General features: G+C 49.5%; 1 protein-coding gene across 1 annotated transcript in view; it reads left to right on the top strand.

Annotated features, from left to right (window-relative positions):
- Abtb2 (ankyrin repeat and BTB domain containing 2) overlaps nucleotides 1-18,277 on the top strand; it is a 160,184-nt gene that overhangs the window by 120,955 nt on the left and 20,952 nt on the right. The window contains exon 3 of the mRNA XM_076844331.2: nucleotides 4,023-4,236. Within this exon, the coding sequence (XP_076700446.1) occupies nucleotides 4,023-4,236 (214 nt within the window). The remainder of the gene's footprint in view (nucleotides 1-4,022; nucleotides 4,237-18,277) is intronic.

Below are 18,277 nucleotides of genomic sequence, written 5' to 3'. Positions count from 1 at the left end.
CTTGTTCTCTTTGGTCCACTGCTTTGTCCCCAGTGCATAGAACAGTCCCTGGCACAGCGAACTGCACCTGAGGATTTATGTGTGTACTGATGAGCGTGCATTTGTGCACAGGTGTGCTCTATCCTACCCAACGTCCATCTCCTAAACCCCGGCCAGGCGGGGTCCCCATCCCGGCCCCGCCAAGGCTCAGGTCACTGCAGAGCATCTCTTCAGAGACAGACTATGTCACACACCATGTTCCCTCTGTCCCTCCCTCTGAAACTGGAAGTTTTACTAACCTGCTGTGGAAGAGGGAGGAGACAGAGGTGGAGGCAGATATTGTAATTTTTCTCTCTGAGACTAAAGAACTTAATGAGGCTAGTGATACTTGGCAACAAGCACCTTGGACCTTCAAGTTTACCCTGGATTTTGCATGTGTTAACTCTCTACCTCCCCTCACCGCCCCCACCCCCGTCAAGACCAGCCTGCCTGCCAGGCCAGGTAGGTTAAGAGGTTTCATTCTTGTATAAGATCCAGCTACACCGAGAACTCAGGTCCTAATGTTTTTCCTCTGTCCCTCTGTACCCATGAAAATTTTAAAGGGAAGGAATAAGAAATAAACAAAACGAAGCACTTCTTTTTTAAAGGCGGCCAGATGTTAAAGGGCCTTATTTTTGAAGACAGTGCTAAATTCCAGACTCTCTCGCCTGCTGTTTTTATTTGATGGCTCATAATGAGGGTTGGAAAGACCAGAGTGAAACCCATAGCACCTCTAATCAAGTCTTTCATGGTTAACAAGGGCTGAGGGCTTGTTTTTCCCTGCCTGGTGGGTGTTTCTGGGCTTCAGACCAAGGTTTCATTGAGCCTAGGATCAATGGATTCTCAAGTACAAGGAAGCAGCCACCTGTGTTCCAGAAGGAGCCCAGCCCGGCAGGACCAGGGCTTCACAAACTAGCCCTGGGGAAGGGCCAAGGATGACATCCCCGCCATTCCCTTACAGATCGAAACTTAGTAAAGTACCATAAAAATGAATGTCTAGAAAAATGAAATAAGATAGACAAAACTATGACTATGTGAAATGCAAGCCCAATTTTTTCAGATTATTACTATTAGACGTAAAATTACTCTTGTCAAATTGCTATGGGCTTTTTTTTTTTTTTAATTCACTGTCCACTTCTGAAGTTAACTGGTGGACCAATAACAGTCTGGGGACCTGTTCCAATTCACAGACCACTTTCAGTAGCGGGGTACAGCCGTCTGGAGCACACGCATGGGAGGCTGATTCACATACTAGCTGCACAACTGGCAGAGATCACCGACCCTCTGTGAGCTTGTTTCTTTCTCTATGAAATGGAAATGCCTCTCTTCCAAGGTGGTTTTAAGATTAAATGGGAGTTTATCTGTCACACAGCCTAGAAAACAGAAGGTAGCCAAGGAGAAAAATCACCAGAGCAAGCTTCTGTCTTTGGCCATAAATGGGCTACAGAACCGTGTAAGCTTTGGCATCTAGTCTTTTTGGTCTTGGAGAGAAAACCATTCATAGGGGACTTGGATAGAGGAAGACGGGAACCTCCAGCTCCCGCCACCTTCACGGTCCTCCTAAAGCTTTGGGGAACCTCTCGGTTCCTGGCTTCCCTACTAGGAAATCTTTAGGGACAGCTTCCCTTTCTTTTCCTGCATTCTGGCTAGAAATGTGCTGCCAAAGGGTTCTCCACCAATAACAATAAAACAACAATAAAAATAATTAATGATAATGACTTCTACCTTGTTGAGCCTTTGGAATGATATTTCAACAGCATGTCTCTTTGATGGGATCACAGACTCTTTGATTTCTCCCTCTTGTGGTCCTGTGGTCCTGCCAAATGTTATGACATTTAGACCTGGAGAAACAGGAGCCAGGTTTCAGCTTAGCCTTGCAACTGGCTGTGGGAGGCCAGTGGCCTGCTGGTTGGGATGCCAGTTTCTGCCGCCCAGGAGCCTGAGGGCAGGGCTGGGATCTAGCAAGTCAGGGCTCTGGCTCCTCCCGTCCTGGGAAACGTGGGGCAGTGTTTGGCCACAGGCAGTGGTCCTGGAAGGAAGAGCTCCTTGGGAGGTAACTGTAGAAAGAGGAATAATAGCAATTAATAAATAATAATATTAGTGTTATATTCAACCTCCCCAAGCACTTAACTCTGTGCCAAATGCAGTGTGAAGTGCTTGACATTTATTATTTCTTTGAATCCTAGAAATTGGCAGAGTAGGTACTGTCATTTCCACTTTACCGACGAGGAAGCTGAGGCTCTCACAATTACACTAGGGCACCCAGCCTGGGAGGAGCAGAGCCCTGACTTGAAGCCACACCTGTCTGACTCTGGAATCTAGGCTCTGATCAGTTTTCCTGAGGACTTTCAAACCCGACTAGTCATTAGAATCATCGAGAGACCTTTCACAAACTACAGATGCTAAGAGTCCTGCCCCAGACCCATAAACTCAGTCCCTGGACACAAGCTGGGTGTCAGCACCTCACTGCCCCGAGCTGTCGCAGTTCTGGGGTTTACCAGAAGCACCCCAGCAGCTAACTACAACTGCAGGATGAGCAGTGTGGGGAGAGTGGGGACCTGGAAGACTCAGGAAAGAGCTCTAATTCTAGGAGTGTCACTCATACCTGTTTGGAAGCCAGACACCGTCCCTGTGCTTGTCCTGGGAAAATTTGGCAGTAAATAAGCTTAAGTCATGCCTTACCAGAGTTGTCTTTACAAATGAGATGCATGCACAAGGCTTTCTTTGTTCACTCTCCAAACGTTTGCCGAGCACCTAGTGTGCAGGAGACCCTGTGCAGGGCTCCCGGGATACTACAAGCGGCTCCAGACTCCTAGAGCTGCATAATGAAGATTAATTGGATAAATGAATGGATTGGCTCTGCTGTACATTTAAAGAAACTTCACTTGTCAAATTATAACCTGTTCATGTCTGCCGCCCTAGGGTAAGCCATGTCCCAGGGCTTCCTATAGAAGGGTCTGTGAGGACCCATCAGGGGAGGGGGACATGATGACCCCTAAGGGAAGCCCCCAGAGTTCTCAGGCCTGAGGAGAATGCAGGGGCGCCACTTTTCCAGAACAGAGTGCCTGCAGGTGTCTGGGGCTATTTCAGCCCATCCTTTCTCAGCATTGTGACCTCAAACAATGATGGGACATTTCCTGTCCAGGGCTGGTGGGATGTTGAAAAGATTCAACTCGGACAGAAGCAACACAGGATATGGGGGCCTGGGACCCCACAGACTCCAACAGGACAGGTTGCAGCCCAGTTCACAGTGAAGTTCATGGACTTTGGAGTCAAACAGACCTGGATTCAAATATAGACTCTTCTCTTCATTAGCCACATGACCACAACTAGTTAAACCCCACCTATGCGCTCCTCAGCTTCCCCGTGACCAGAAGATTGCATGGGGCCAGGGAATGTTTATTCATCAAATAAGCCTCAATTTCCTCATCTATAAAATGGGAATAAAACTTGACCCCTGAGCAGCATAAGAATCAAATCATGTTTCTAGGGAACTGCACCCTTGGCACATAGTGCCACTTATTGGATGTTGGTGGTCATTGGCTTTGAGTGATCGAGGTCAAAGTGCCTCTCTGCTCTGAAGTCCTGGGACTTTGCACATGACAGCATAGGGGAGAATTTCCACAGAGCTTGTCACTGGCTGTTGGAGGCTGGGAGGAGAGACCCAGGGAAATTCCCTTGGTCAAACAGCTAGGTAAAGGCCCCTGGGGTGGTGGAGAGAGTGGGGATGTTGAAAAAGAAACCACATTAGCATAAATTCTGGAGGAGACCAGCCCAGCCAAGTGTTTAACTAGCTGTTAAGGCAAGACTGGAAATGAAAGGGAAACTAAATTGCTATTGTGCATCTAGGTGACAGTTTCCACCTCCGCCTGTTGACTCTGGGGTAAATAGTAATTATGCAGGAAGGGAAAGGAGCTAGTTCTCTTAGCCACAAGCATCCCTGGGACATGTGGGCTGTGATCTCATTTTTTCTTGGGTTTCTCTCCCTCTTCCCCCGCCCCCAGGTGACCTGGTCTCTCGAGCCATGCACCACATGCAGGGACGCCACCCCTTGTGTCCAGGTACCAGCCCCGCCCGCCAGGCCCGCCAGCCGCCACAGCCCATCACCTGGTCCCCGGATGCCCTCCACACACTCTACTACTTCCTGCGGTGTCCACAGATGGAGTCCATGGAGAATCCCAACCTGGATCCCCCAAGAATGACCCTGAACAATGAACGGTAGGGATCGTCCTTGGATGGAGCTCCTAGTAGGATGTGTTTACAAATGTGCATTGACCGACTGACTGACAGCTGACTGGCAAGGCGAGAAGGGCCCTGGAGCAGGTCACCTGACTGTGAGGAGGTGGCCTGGGAGTTTACAGGGGCTGCCTGGTGTGTAATGGGATTCTTTTTTTTTTTATTATTTAACCCAGGGCAGTCACAGCATGGCGTCAGTGAAGCTCAGACCATGGGCTTTAGCCTCAGTGTTACATGTGCCAGCTCTAGTACCCACTAGCTGGGCTTTCTGAAACTCAGTTGCCCCTTTAAGAACAAAATATTCTGCCTGGCTTGGTGGCACATGCTTGTAATCTCAGTTAATTGGGAGGCTGAGGCAGGAGGATCACAAGTTCAAGTTTGGGCAACTTACTAAGACTGTTTCAAAATAAATTTTAAAACAGGGTGAGGATGCAGCTCAGAGGCATCTGAGGTACTGGGTTCAATCCCCAGTGCCATGAATGAATGAATGACTGAATGAATGAATAAAATAAATAGATAGATAAAATGAGATCCTTTTCTCTACTTGAGGATTGGATGAGCTGATGCTTTCAGAAAAAGCAACCAGGACAGTGGCTCATTGGTAAATGCCTCTGACATTGGTACCGTCACCTCTTTTGATGCTGATGATGTCAAGCTGGTCATCATTTTTATTAGGGATCTTGGGCACATTTTGCTCCATGTGCTCATCAGATGAGAACATTGGGGCCCTGGAATTTCTTTGATCTCCATCAGATTTGTGCCTAAATAGACCCAGCATCCAAGTCTGCTGTCTCCCTGCCAGTGCCGTCTCCACAAGGCCCCGGCCCTTTCCCAGCTGAGGACAGGACCACTAAGAACAAACAGGTCGTGTATTGTACAAGGGTGACCCAGGAGGGCCATGTCGGCCTGAGGACAGGATGCCTTTTCTAATTGGTCCACTTAGATGGCTACCTGTTTTAAAATCCTCTCGCTAGAGGATATGCTTTTTGATAATTTGCCCTGAGTCCTGTATGTGCTGGCATGAGTCTCATCCGGAAACCACCACGTGGCCATTCAAGGCAGGATACAGCCATGGGCTCGAAGGTTGTGTGCTTGATGGTCCAGGTAGCAGGGATGATAGCACTTGGCTTAGGAAGCCCCGTCTGCATCCATTTCACCACACAGTAGGGCCCAGGCGAGGCCAGGTGGAGGAAGGTGGCCTGAGACCTCGCCCCAGCTGCCCGTGGTCTTGGAGTGGCACTGCGGGGCATCACCTGCTCCATAGCCAGGCACCTCTCCCATGAACAGAGAATATACAGGGGCCAAGGTCAGTTCCTGCTTCGCGGTTCATCGAAAAAAGCCACTGGGAAAGTGGTGGCCAGCCTGTGGACAGACGGCAACACCAGAAGCTGGGAGTGCAATGGCCCTGGAGTCAGGTGGCCTGGCCACCAACAACAGCTCTGGCATTCGGGGACCCTGGGGCCTTTATGCCAGGTTCCAAGCTTCCCCTGTGGAAAGGGAGGCAGGTGGGAGGATTACCCAGAGATGGCAGCATTGATGGCGCTTTACCAGGTGCTAGCACTGTGGGGGGCACTTTGCAGGTATGTACACTACCAGGAAAGGGGTGCTCTTCATAGCCCCATTTTACAGATGAGTAAATGGAGGCACGGAGAGACTCAGTAACTGACCAAGGCCACACAGGCCGTGCTCCTCATACCTCCACCTAACCATCTGTCACTGGGAGACCACAAAGAACTGTGGCCTGGTAGGTGATGTGTGCATGGTATACATTCCCAGTAAATGCTGCCACACTATTATTACCAGTGTCGTCATGATGCCGCCATCACTGTGTTTCTCTGGAAGTTGGAAGGTAAATGCAAGGTCGCAGAGGACACCCGGGGCCTGACATAGGATGAGAGGCTTCAGAAGGATCCAGGCATTCTGAAAGGAGCATCCAGTGGGAGGGGGAGCCGGAGCGCTCTGTGCTCCAGCTGTTTCTGCTTTGAGGCGACAGCCTTGCGGTCAGAGGAGTTGGCTGGGAAGGAGAAGGGGCAAGGCAGACATCTGGGGAGCAGCAGAGGGGACTTGCTTGCTGTTTGGTAGGGTTCCCGAGGGTGCTAGGCCCAGATCCGGGCACCCACCCAAGCAAAGGTGGCTGGGAGAAGAGGACAAGAGCTCTCTCCAGGCCTGCTGCCCGGGGCTGGGCCCCTTGGCCCTGAGGCCGCGACGTGGCTCTGTCTCTGTGTAGAAGCAGCTTCTGGCTTTCCCCTAGGAATTCCCAGCCCCAGGGCTCTGACACACAGCATCGGGTTTCTCTGCGGTTTATCTGCATGTGGTGTCACAGCTGAGCTCTGGTGGTAACATACACGTGTGTGTTTAGATGCCAGATTATCTAAAGCCACAGTCTGTGGCACAAGTCAACTGCTTGCAAAGGTGTTTTTCCATGAATCATTTCAGTTGAGTATTAGACTCAAGAGAAAATTGGAACCACCATTAGGGAGAAAAATTCTAATTTTTAAAATTTCAATACTAAAACCCTAAAATTACCTGGGTAACAGCGTCATCAAGCAGCAAGAAGGGAGAGAGACACACGGCTAGAGGTTCAGGAATGAGGTACATGGGAGCTGAACCAGTCCTCTGCTTCAGGGGGCGCTGGAGGAGTGACAGCCAGGAAGAGCGGCCATGGTGGTGGGCCACCATCTGACCTGTCCTGCTTAAGCCCCAGCCTGTCCCAGTCTTGCATGGTGACCCTCTATGGAGGGAGGCCTGGGGCCTGCCAGTGTCCAGGACATAAGCTGGGAGAGTCCAGGCTAGGATGGAGCCTAGTGGTGACTACCTGGTGTCATGACTCCAGCTGAAGTAGGCTGAGGAGGGAACTGCTGTCCCAAGGCCAGCCTACTGCTCCGTCGAACCTCCAGCCAGTCAGTAGAGTTGTCAAGGCCCAGGTTCTGTGGACCATTGTCAGGAGTTCTCACTGTCACCCATGAGGTGAGGGGAGATGAGTGAGCACGCTTTCAGAGCTGTCCTGGGACACAAAGCCTGCTAAGCACTCACTCCTACGATTATCAGCTGATTTATGTCAGACGGAGGGAGCCACATAGGCAGTGACCATGTGGCAAGAAGAAACAGGCACCCAGGAGAGGTAAGGGGCAGTGTGGCAGAGAATGAAGCTCCAGAGAGCCAGGGCTTTGAGGTCCAAAGTGAGGGGAGTTCTGAGCTTGTGGCCAAGAAGGTCCCCACTCCCACAGTCCAGCTGTTTCTCATGGCTGGGTTTTATTCCCGGCTCTTCCCTCTTCCAAGAGTGTGAGCCTCTCTGGGAAGCGGGCAGTAGAGGGTCCAGAAGCTCCTTGTCACTGTTGTGCCTTGTGCTTGAGGGAGAGCCCCACCAAGACCCACCCAGACACGCAGCCCATCGCAGTGTGATGTGGCCCTGCACCACCAGGCAGCTTCAGGAGGGACAGGAAGCTGCTGTGATACTAATCTTAGTCCCCGTTTCCCACAGAGTTCTTTTGCTGGGGCTCCTGGGGCACGCTCAGAAGTTGAGGTTGTGGTCCAGGTGAGATCCTGGGGGAAGATAAATGTATGTCTGGTCCACCTCTCAGCTGCCTTGATCCCTGTCATGCTAGCCAAGAAGTTTCCATCAAGTATGTGAACAGAGTTTGGAAGCCTTGGAGGCAGTGTAGGTTTCACCCACTCTACCTGAAGCCCCTACCCGTGGCTTCGGAGGCCGCCCAGTGATGGAAGCTTCCACAAGGCCCTTGGGTCGTTCTAGGTGTGCCGTCTCCTAGCAGCATGACACTTCAGCTTGTCTTCCTGGGCCTCCATTTCCTTACCAGCAAAATAATGGCTACAGCAGGATGGCTACTCTGGTTAAATGAAGCAGTACAGCGCCTGATAGAAAGTGCCGATTAAATGGTGGCCGCCATCTTCCTCCTCGTTATTATAATGATCATAAATAAATTTAGATGACACATTTGACATTCGGAATAGCCTCTCTCTGCATTTATTTTTAAACTTTTTATTATGGAAAATTTCAAATATACACTGGATAAAGTAGTTATAATAGACACCTGTGTGTCTACTATCACCCACTTTCAACAGTTTTCAACTCACAGATAATCTCATTCAGCCATTTCCCAAACCTCAGGTTATTTTGCAATGAATGATAACATCATATTTAGTTCATAAATATTTTAGTTTGTATTTTTAAAAGATAAAGGTTAAAAATGTAACCATTGTTACACTAGCACAAAATGAACACTAGTTGCTTAATATTATCAACTATCCAGACAGTGGTGTCTGGATAGCATATATCCAGAAAGCAAGCACCAGAAATCATCTCCTTTGTAAATAAATATTTCAATATGTTTCACTAAAAGGTCAGAACAATTATCAGACCTCAAATAGAGAATAATTCTCATGAACATCAAATATCCATTCAATGCCCAAATTTTGCTGTATACCTCACTTTAAAATGTGGGTTTTGTTCAAATCAGAACTCTTGTTGGAAAGTTCATCTTTTTTCCACAGATTTGCATTGTCCAATCTGACTAATATCAAGCATCCAGAGATATGTAGCTTTAGTGTGGCAGTTCTTAAAATGTGGTTCTCAGGTGACATCTGGGTCAGTGAGACTACTACTTCCATTCTTCATACCACTACCAATAGTACTGCTGATATGACCACTACCATTAATAATAATGATTAATGATACAACTAGGAATAGCGTTACCACTCTCATAAACACCATGACAACAGCGAGTCACAGCCACCATTAGAGAGCCACACATTAAGGCCAGACACACTGGAAGCGCTTTACTTATTAACTCATATTTCTCCCTGCACTTCTGATGATCAGTGGAGAAGGGATAAATGAGAATTTTAAAGACTGGCTTCAGTGTTTGAGTCTGTAGCCTAATGAGGGCAAGAAAAATGAGAGAGAAATAAGAAGTGAGCAAAACCACAGCCCATGTAAAGAGGAAGCTCAGCTGCAGGACAGAGCATTAGTAGGTCAGCCCTCAGTCTGCTGGATCCAAATCCCAGCCCAGCCGCTTGTGAACTATCCAGCCTCCTGCATGTCATTTAGGTCCCAAGCCCCGGTTGTGCCAGCTTCATCGGGGTGGGGTAGCGTTCATTATCAATGTACGTGAAGCAATTAGAACAGTATCTGGCACAGTCTGTCTCTGTGGTCGTCTCATCACCGTCACCACATTCTGGAGGTTCTTTGGAAAGGCTGGAGTAGTTGGGGGAGGGGTGCGGAGCAGGCTACCTGGGCCTTGAGGGACAGCTACATGAGATTCAAATGGGTAGGGTGACTTCAGCAGCCAAAGTCACAGAAGGACTTCTAGTATTTCAAAGTACATGTTTCATGACAGAAATGGATCCACATTTCAGAAACACAAAACTTAGCCAGGTGCATTGTTGCATACCTGTAATCACAGCAACTCAGGAGACTGAGGCAGGAGGATGGCAAGTTCAAAGCCAGCCTAAGCGACTCAGTGAGACCCTATCTCAAAATAAATGAAAAAAGACTGGGGATGTAACTTAGTGGGTTCAGTCCCCAGCACTGCAAAAACAAAACAAACAAAACTTAGTTCTTTCCCTAAGCCAGCACTGATTGTTGTTGAGCAAATGGTTTAAGATCAGGCTGCAGGTCAGAGGTTTCCAGTGGAGAAGCGCATCCTCAAGCGCTGGGGTCTCAGGGTCAAGTCCAGCCCCTCCTCCTCTGACTCTTGATCTGATTAAGTCAGCCTTGATGTTTTTCCCCCATTAAAGTGGAGATCCAAGCCTGCTTCTTTGGGTGGAACCCCAAGTTCTGGGCAAGCGTCCCTGACACAAGCGAGGCCCCATTGTGAGGACAGGCACCTCTTTGTTCCCTTCCAGATGCACAAGGGGGAGTGCTCCCCTCGAAGAGCTTTTTACATAAATCAGAGGCACCCACCGATAGGCTGTGTGTTCAGTCTAAAGAAGCAGGCTCGTTAATCTTTTGCTCAGCTTGCGAAAGTGTTTTCTTATCAAATAATAGAGATGATGGCAGTGGTGGCTTTATGCTACTGACTTGTGATTCCCCTAAATACCATTTCAAGAAGATTTGCAATGTTAAGCTCTTTTTTCTCTTCCTCTCCCCCTTTCTGTGCATTAAATTTCCATCTGTTTACCCAAAATGGAAGTAAATGAAATAATAGCTATTGGGTGAGTTAAGAAGTTGCTTCCATGTATTCCCCAGGCTGGCGTATCCAGTAACTTCCAAAGTGACTTGTTGGTAGTGTGCAGTGCACCCAGGGAGCTGCCCTGCCCACCCCAGCTGTTCCCCATCACCTCACCCTCTTGTTTTCTCTCTGAAATTGCCTTGCTTAAGTAATTGTTTACTTGCCTATCCCTCCCCAACCCCTATAATGGAAAGACCACAGATCTGCCTTGTTCCTGAGGTCCTCAGCACATAGAATAGTCCCTGGCACACAGTATTTTGTTCAGTTCACAAAACAGGCAGTAGAGACTCATGGCTCAACTCCTTAAGAGTTAGGCTATAATATGGGGTCCCTGCTCTGTCATTTACTAGTTATGTGACTTTGGGCAAGTTATTTAATTTCCCAAGCTACCATTTCCCCAGCTTGAAACGGAAAATGACTTGACCTACTTCCAAAAGGATTTTGTGGGGATCAGATGAGGTAATACATGAAAAGGGCTTGTCACAGAATAAGCTCCCCATATATGGTAGCTGCTCACATCAGTATCATTACAATTATCATAAACCTATGGAAGGACTAAAATAGCTAAATCATATTTAATGCACAAATAATCCAAAAACATTGGTGAATTTAAAAGTTGTATCTACTCAGAATTGCATATTTTCTCTCTCTCTTACTTATATACCTCCCTCCTCGGTCCCTGCCCTTATTTTCACCTTAACTCGGATCAGATAAGTTCCTGGTAGCCCAGGAACCAGGTGAGTGACAGAGAGGATGAGGTAAACCAGATGTCCCCAAGAGATTGATTTGAACAAAGACTTCTACAAACCCACCACCCAAGAATTTCAAAGAACTAAATAACCTGGCTTTTTCTCTGCCACGGGATCAAACACCAAGCACACCGAGTGTCAGGCACTCTCTATAGTCAGTGGTATTTCACGTCGCTGGTGCTCGCGGGTTTGGCCATGCAGCCTATGCATAATGGGCTGCCATTACCAACCTGGGAGTGATATAATCTGGTTATTTTGCACAGACTAGAAGCATCAAGACAAAGCTTTAGCGCCTGTGAAGCACATTACACAGCGTCCTAGCTGATCTGCACCACAGCTCTTAAGGGAAGCTGCTTCCATTCCCATTTACAAATGAGCAGACTGAGACCCAGAGGGTCCAATGCATGCCCAAGGTCACAGCTGGGAAGAGGCAGCTGAGCGCAGGCCGGATGTTGGATTGTGCTCATGCAGTGACTTCACATTGTGGTAAATCCTCCTCTCCCAAAGAGCGAGGTCCAGACTCAGGGACTGGGTCTCTCAGTCAGTACTTCCTCTTCCCAGTGTGCCCTGGGCAGCTAGTGCCCAGCAACTTGGGGCCTCTTTCCCATCAGATTTAAGTTTGCTGTCTCTGGGTGGCCAGCCTGAGTGTGGGCATCTGCCCAGCATAAGGGAAAGAGCAAGCCAGGGATTTGGAGCAGACAAAGGAAGTGGCGGTGCCAGATAACAGCACGAAGACAAGATGGGATCCTAGCCGGGGACAAGTGCCCCCAGGGGGCTGCCCGGTGCATACAACTTCCTGTCCCATTGTTGTACCCGCTAGTCCTCACAGAAAAGACGACTGGGAACTGCCGGGCCCCAGGCTTCGTGTTCGTTTGGAGTGTTTTTCTAACACAGGCAGGAACAATCCCCTTTGTCCACAGTCCTCCAGGATTCTTAGAGCGCCTTGGTGCAGGGAAATCCCAGCTCTAAAGCGAATTGATTTCGCTTTCTTAAGGCAGCTTCTGAGGCTGAGCTGGAGATTTTTCCGCCCCTGAGGATGGGGGCAGGATGGGAGCTGAGGCCTGTCGGGAGCCAGGCTGGGCGGCTTTCTGGCCTGCTCCTACTTGCCTGCCAAGCAGCTCTTCAGAGTTCTCTCCTCCCCCAAAACCAGCACCTCTGATAGCTGTGACTCGCCCTCCACGCTCCTTACTATCGGTAGGTTTGGAAGGAAGCTCTTAAGCCTTCTTAAACTTGGGGTCCATCTCTGAAGCTTTGGGGTCCAGCCTGCAGTCCCAACCAACTTTGGGGCCTGATAAGGCTTTGAGTACAAAAGCTGAAGTTTGGGCAGATTGGTGACATGAACCCAAGGCACAGGAGCTCAATAATGCCTCCTTCTGGTTCTCTGCTGGCCAGGGGGGCATTTCCTCCACAAGTTGGTATCATGACAGATCCTAGGGTGCTGATTTTGTTTTTATTAAGGGCAGAAAAACCACCATTGACTAGCTAACTAGTCTTGCTCAGTTTTCACTTTTGTACAATACATACTAATAATATACCTCCCTTGCAGGGTGGCTGTAAGGATTAGAGATAATATAGTAAATGGCCTTGTGCTTTCTTGGCATGTACTAGGCCCTCAGCAAATCCCAGCAGTGATGGTGTGCTGCTTAAAAGCCCATGCTGGAGCCTTACCTGAGGCTGCAGTTGGGATGTGGGTGCAGAAAATAGTGTCAAGGTCCCACCCTAGGAGCCTGTTCTTTCTCTTTTCGGATACCTACCCATTCCCAGTGCCCCATCTCCATCAACAAAGCCACTATTTGCCTGTTAAGAATTTCTTACATGCATGATCCTTTTCAGCCTCAAGAGCTACATGCTTTTGCTTCCTCTCAGAAGTTTCCAGAAGCTTTTCATGTAACATTGGTCATCTTTCAGCCTCAGACAGAGGCGCTGTGAGATTACACTCAGCTGAATTTGAACAGAATTACCTTTTCCTAGAGCCTAGACAAAAGATCCCATCCCTGACCCACAGCCTGGCATTTGAACAGAAAGACCCCCATCCCTGTCCCACTAGATGAGCGAAGCAGGACGGGTAAACCCTGGGGTTCTCCCAAGGTTGCCTTGTTGGCAGAGGCAAGTGCTCATGGAAGGGAAGTGTATTTGAGCAGGTTAGAGGCCCTCACTTCTCTGGCTTCCAGATAGTGAAAGAGCTGTGGTCTCTGGTCAGTTACCACAGACCCCAAGCAAGGAAGAAGAAAACAAGTCTCTGACAGATGGCAGCCATGGGGCCCTGTAGGTGAGATGTGACCCATTAGCCAAGAGAGCCACATCCCCAGGGAGTAGAGGAGGCCTGCTGTTACACTGCTCCATCCAGTGTGTGGGACGTGGTGATACCCTGGCCTGCTGGACCAGCCACCCACCCTCTAGGCAGTCATGCTGGGAAGTTGTGGCCTGGGAAATGGGGCAGATGCCCTGCACCTTGCAAGGCTCAGGCACGGCCTTCCCTGCTGCATGGGAAAGGGTAAAGGGGCAGTGGCCCAGTGCACTCTCCACTGGAATGTAGCCCATCTCACCCACCCAGAGTCAGTCCCAGGCACCAAGGGAAAGATGGCTGTGTATCCTCCACCAAGGCCTAAGATCTCACTGAGATTAGCACAACCACATCTACCTTTTTCCTTCCCCAGCAAAATTCCACCCCAACATCCCAACCACCTTCCCAAAGACTGCCTAGCCCTGAGCTGTCACATGTTCCTGATTGGGAAGCTCTCATGGGAAACAGTTCTCTTTTTATCTGGAAATTATTTTCATTTTATCTGAAGAAAATAATTTGCCAGGGCTGAGGTTGTAGCTCAGTGGTAGAGCCTTTGCCTAGCATGTGTGAGGGCTGGGTTCCATTCTCAGCACCACATAAAAAAAAATAAATAAATGAAGGTATTGTATCCATCTACCAATAAAAATATACTTTAAGGGAAAAAAGAAAATCATTTGCCAATACTCAAGTCTACCCAAGCCTCCAGGAACCAGAGATGAAGTAGTTCCCCCTTCACAAGAGAGCTCTGGAGTAAGAACAGAGCCCTGAGAACATGCTGGCAGCCGAGGATTATGACCTCCAGGATGGCAAACGTGCCTGGCCTTACTTATGTATTCAGTAATTGAGTTCCTGGTGGGTTCCTGTGCTGAGGGATGGGGAGACGCCAGTGAGCAAAATAGCCTCTGCCCTCAGAAAAATTATAGTCCAAAGGAGAAAGCAGACAAAACCCCACAGAAACAAATGAAAGCGTTACAAATTGGGTTGGTACTGTGTGGCGTCTGAGTGCAGAGCTGGAGGAGAGAACAGAGACCTGCAGAGCTGGCTGGGGGGAGGGAGAGGACCACCCGCTGCCTGAGGGCAGCATGGGCCAGGCAGAGGGGCCTGGGGGCAAAGGGTCTTTAGCCAAGAGATCTAACACAGTGTTGACACAGCAGTTCTACCTCCTGCCTGGTTGTCCTGGTGCTGATGGCTGTAGCAACCCTCTTCCCTCTGAAGAGTGGTCCACGTTGGGTGACACATTCCAGATCTTCCTCAGTATGCGATGAGGTACATCCCAGTAAACCCACCGCAAGTTGCAAATGCTGTAAGTGGAAAGTGCATGTTGTGCTTAATACAAGCCCAACCCACTGAAGATCCTGGCTTAGCCCAGCCTACTATAAACAAGCCTGCAGTGGGGCAGAACCATGTCACACAAACCTGTTTTATAATGAAGGGTTCCAGGTCTAATTTATTGAGTACCATGCTAAAAGTGAAAAAAGAATGGTTGTATGGGTGCACTTTTGCCCCATACAAGTCGGAAGACTAAGTCACATCATCTTAAGTTACTATATGAGGTTACAGTGCCTGAAACTCGAAATCTCTAAGACGATGCAAACCAGGGCCAGATGACTGACCCAGGTCAGTGAGTGTACGTCCAGGATCTCGGACTCGAGGCACACTGCCTGGGTTTACAGCCCACCGCTGCCACTGGCTGGGTGCGTGATGTGGGGCAAATCTCTTCACCTCTTTAGCCCTCAGTTTCCCCAGATATAACGTAGGCATTGTGATAATACCAGCTTCACAAAGCAGGTATGAGGAGTAAATCAGTCAATAGATGTAAAACAGTGCCTGGTGTGTTGTACGCTCTGTACTGTACGTGAGTGGTTTCCTCTTATTCCTGCGTACCCTCCATCCCACTGCAGTTGACCTCCATCCCACTGCAGTCAGGCTGCCCTTGAGACATCCAGGGCAACCATGGGACAAAAGCAGGACAATGACTCCCAGCTCATCATGATTCAGGTGGGTTCTAAATGGCTGGCTCTCCATATGTATCCCCAGCCAGGTGTGGTGGTGGACACCTGTAGTCTCACTAGTCTCAGCCACTAGTGAGGCTGAGGCAGGAAGATTGCTCAAGTCCAGGAGCCCACAGCCAGCCTGAACATTAGTGAGACCTTGTTCAAAATAAATAAATAAATGACCCTATAGGGTCGGGCATGTGGCAAAGGTAGAATAAGTGCTTGGCATGCACATCAACCCCAACAGTGGGGAAAAAAAAAAAAAAACCTAGAAATTATCAAATGCATGTCTGGGCAAGTTTTATCAGGCACCTCTAATCTGTTTCAGATGAGTCTTAATAAGAAAAGTATATTTTCCCCCACAGAAAGTCTAACGCCCCACCTCAAACGGAAGTCACCTGACCACACACACAGTTTCTATCACAGGTCAGCTGCCCAGCAGCCTGACTCAGGCAGGGTGAGACAGGCCTGGGGGTCCGAAGGGAGAGACATGCTCAATGCTGACTCTAAGCTGAGCCAAACCATTCTGGTTTACCCAGCAATTCTAGAAAAATAATTAGTCCAAGATGTGAGCCGGACTAGAATTGCTTCCTTTGTGCTGGGAGTGGAATCTGACTTCGGTGGGACAATGTTGGTTTTATTCTACATGGATGTTTTGGCTTGGTTTTGGGCCACAGTGGCTCTGTGGAAATCTCGGGGAAGCCACGGAGAGGGCCTCAGGGCCAGCACTCCAAGCCAACCCCGACCCTCTCAGAGAAGTCTGTGTTTATGGAGCCACCACTTGATTGGGAAAATCGGGCCATCTTTGCAGTACTACTTGCCACCTCCAGACCCAGCCCAGACAGCAAGATAGGGAGGGGCATGGGAGCAGCGTGTCTCACAGGAAGATCTGTGAGAAGCGGGGAGCGTGAGGGGACCTGACCCTGTTCAACCCCAAGCTTGCCTCCGACTCCCACTCAAGGTGGAGCAAAGTTGGCGGAAGAATTTAGGTCTGAGGGTGGGAAGCTTGGTGGAGGCCCCCTCCCTTGATCATCACCTGTACTTCTCTGGCTCATGCTTTCCTGGGCTCGGAGGATGCTTTCAGGAGGGGCGGGCCGAACTTAGAGGCTGATGGGGAAATCTCCTCAGGGAGCAAGGCGTGATGTGCCTCCCCTACCTGCAGCCCAGGAAATCAGGCCCGCACCCCAGAGTTGCCGTGCACACAGCCGGGGGGCGGGGAGTGAAACCGGGGTGGCCCTGCTTCCCAAGGCCAAGCTTGGGCCTGGTCTCATGGCCCTTCCCAGCCAACACATGCAGTCTTTGTGCCCAGTTCCTCTAGGGCACAGAGGGGACAAAGCTGCTGGCTGTAGATACTCAGCACATTAGATTGGGGATAGAGGCACAAGGCATCCTCCTGCCTGGGGCTCAGTTACTTGGCCTCCAGTTACGGCCTTTGCCCATCTGCCAATCTGACTCTTGCCCCAGGCCCTGCCCACCTCAAGAGAGAACAGAGCTGCTTTAAGCTGGAAATCGGAGGCGTTTCCTGTTCCATCTTGTTAAGACACTGCTTATAGGACTGTAATCCCAATAAATCTTACATTTGTGGAGTAGGCAGGGTTCCCCTCCCCAGCCCCGCCCCAGGCTGCAGGGACCTCTTAAAACCAAGACCTTAAGAAGTGTATTCTTTTTTTTTTTTTTTCTTAAGGGGGAAAATGGGTCTTGTAGCCTTGGTCCTAGTGAGGGGCCTTAGAAGCCTTCAGATCAATACTGTTGGGCTCATGGACGTGATTCATGTCAAGGGAAGAGATGAAAAGAAACCGAGCAGTAGTGACACCTGGGTCTCCTGTCTCTGTTTCTTTGCTGCCAAGGCGGAGAGCCGGTGCTGCCCGAGAGCCCGCAGCCCACACTCAGCATAGTGGTTGCATTTGTTTTCTCTGGTTTATGAGCTGGGCTGAGCACTGGTGGGCCGCTCAAGGGCAGGCTTCTGCTGGCTTTACGTGTTTATACTTGCTGTCAGGGAGGAGGCGGGGTGGTTGGCTGGACTGGGAGGGCTGGGGCTGAGGCATTGAATAGAACCAGATTCCTATGGCCTTTGTTGCTGTTGTGTGTTTTTTCTATCAACAGATACTAAACTGTCACAGTTAAGGTTTGCAGAGAACGGCCACGTTCCAATCACTGAGCTCAGCACTTTGCATACGTGTTTCCCACCATCTTAGGAGGAGGTGGTTTTCTGATTTAGACCCCTTTTGCTCATGACGCAACTGAGGCTGGGAGAGGGGAGCCAACATGCATGGAGTCACACTGTTTGATTCATTGGGAATACCCCAGAGACCGCGCACTTGAACTCTGCAGCAGGCACAGCTACTTTCATGTGGAATCACTGAAACAAGAGGAGAGGGGTTTTCATCATTGAAAAAGTCTAGAAGCCACCAACTTCACCACTTTCTCAATAGAAAAACAGGCCCGAGGAGAGTAATGATATGCCCAAGTTCAATTGTATTGAAGAAACTAGAACTTTCTCCCAGTGAGGAAGCCTCAGGGAAGGGGGCTAAGAGCCTCAGATCCCTGTGCCAGGATTGTGCATGCAAACCATATGCCACCCTGGCATTTTCCCCAGATCTTGTGCCACCAGGGGGGAGAGTCCTGCCCCATGCCTCTGCTGCCTGCCCACCCCAAGCAGTGTTGTCTTAGGGATCTGCCATGATCTTCTGAGGCTGAGGTCCTTCCAGTGTGGTCCCAGAGACTCTTTCTAGGAGTCCACAGCTTGTTTTCAGAAGATACTATTTGCAGCCAGGCACAGTGGCCCCCACCTGTAATCCCAGCCACTCT

This window comes from Callospermophilus lateralis, chromosome 2 (assembly GCF_048772815.1).
Source record: "Callospermophilus lateralis isolate mCalLat2 chromosome 2, mCalLat2.hap1, whole genome shotgun sequence".
Taxonomy (NCBI): Eukaryota; Metazoa; Chordata; class Mammalia; order Rodentia; family Sciuridae; genus Callospermophilus; species Callospermophilus lateralis.
This window is presented reverse-complemented; position numbering and strand designations above follow the sequence as displayed.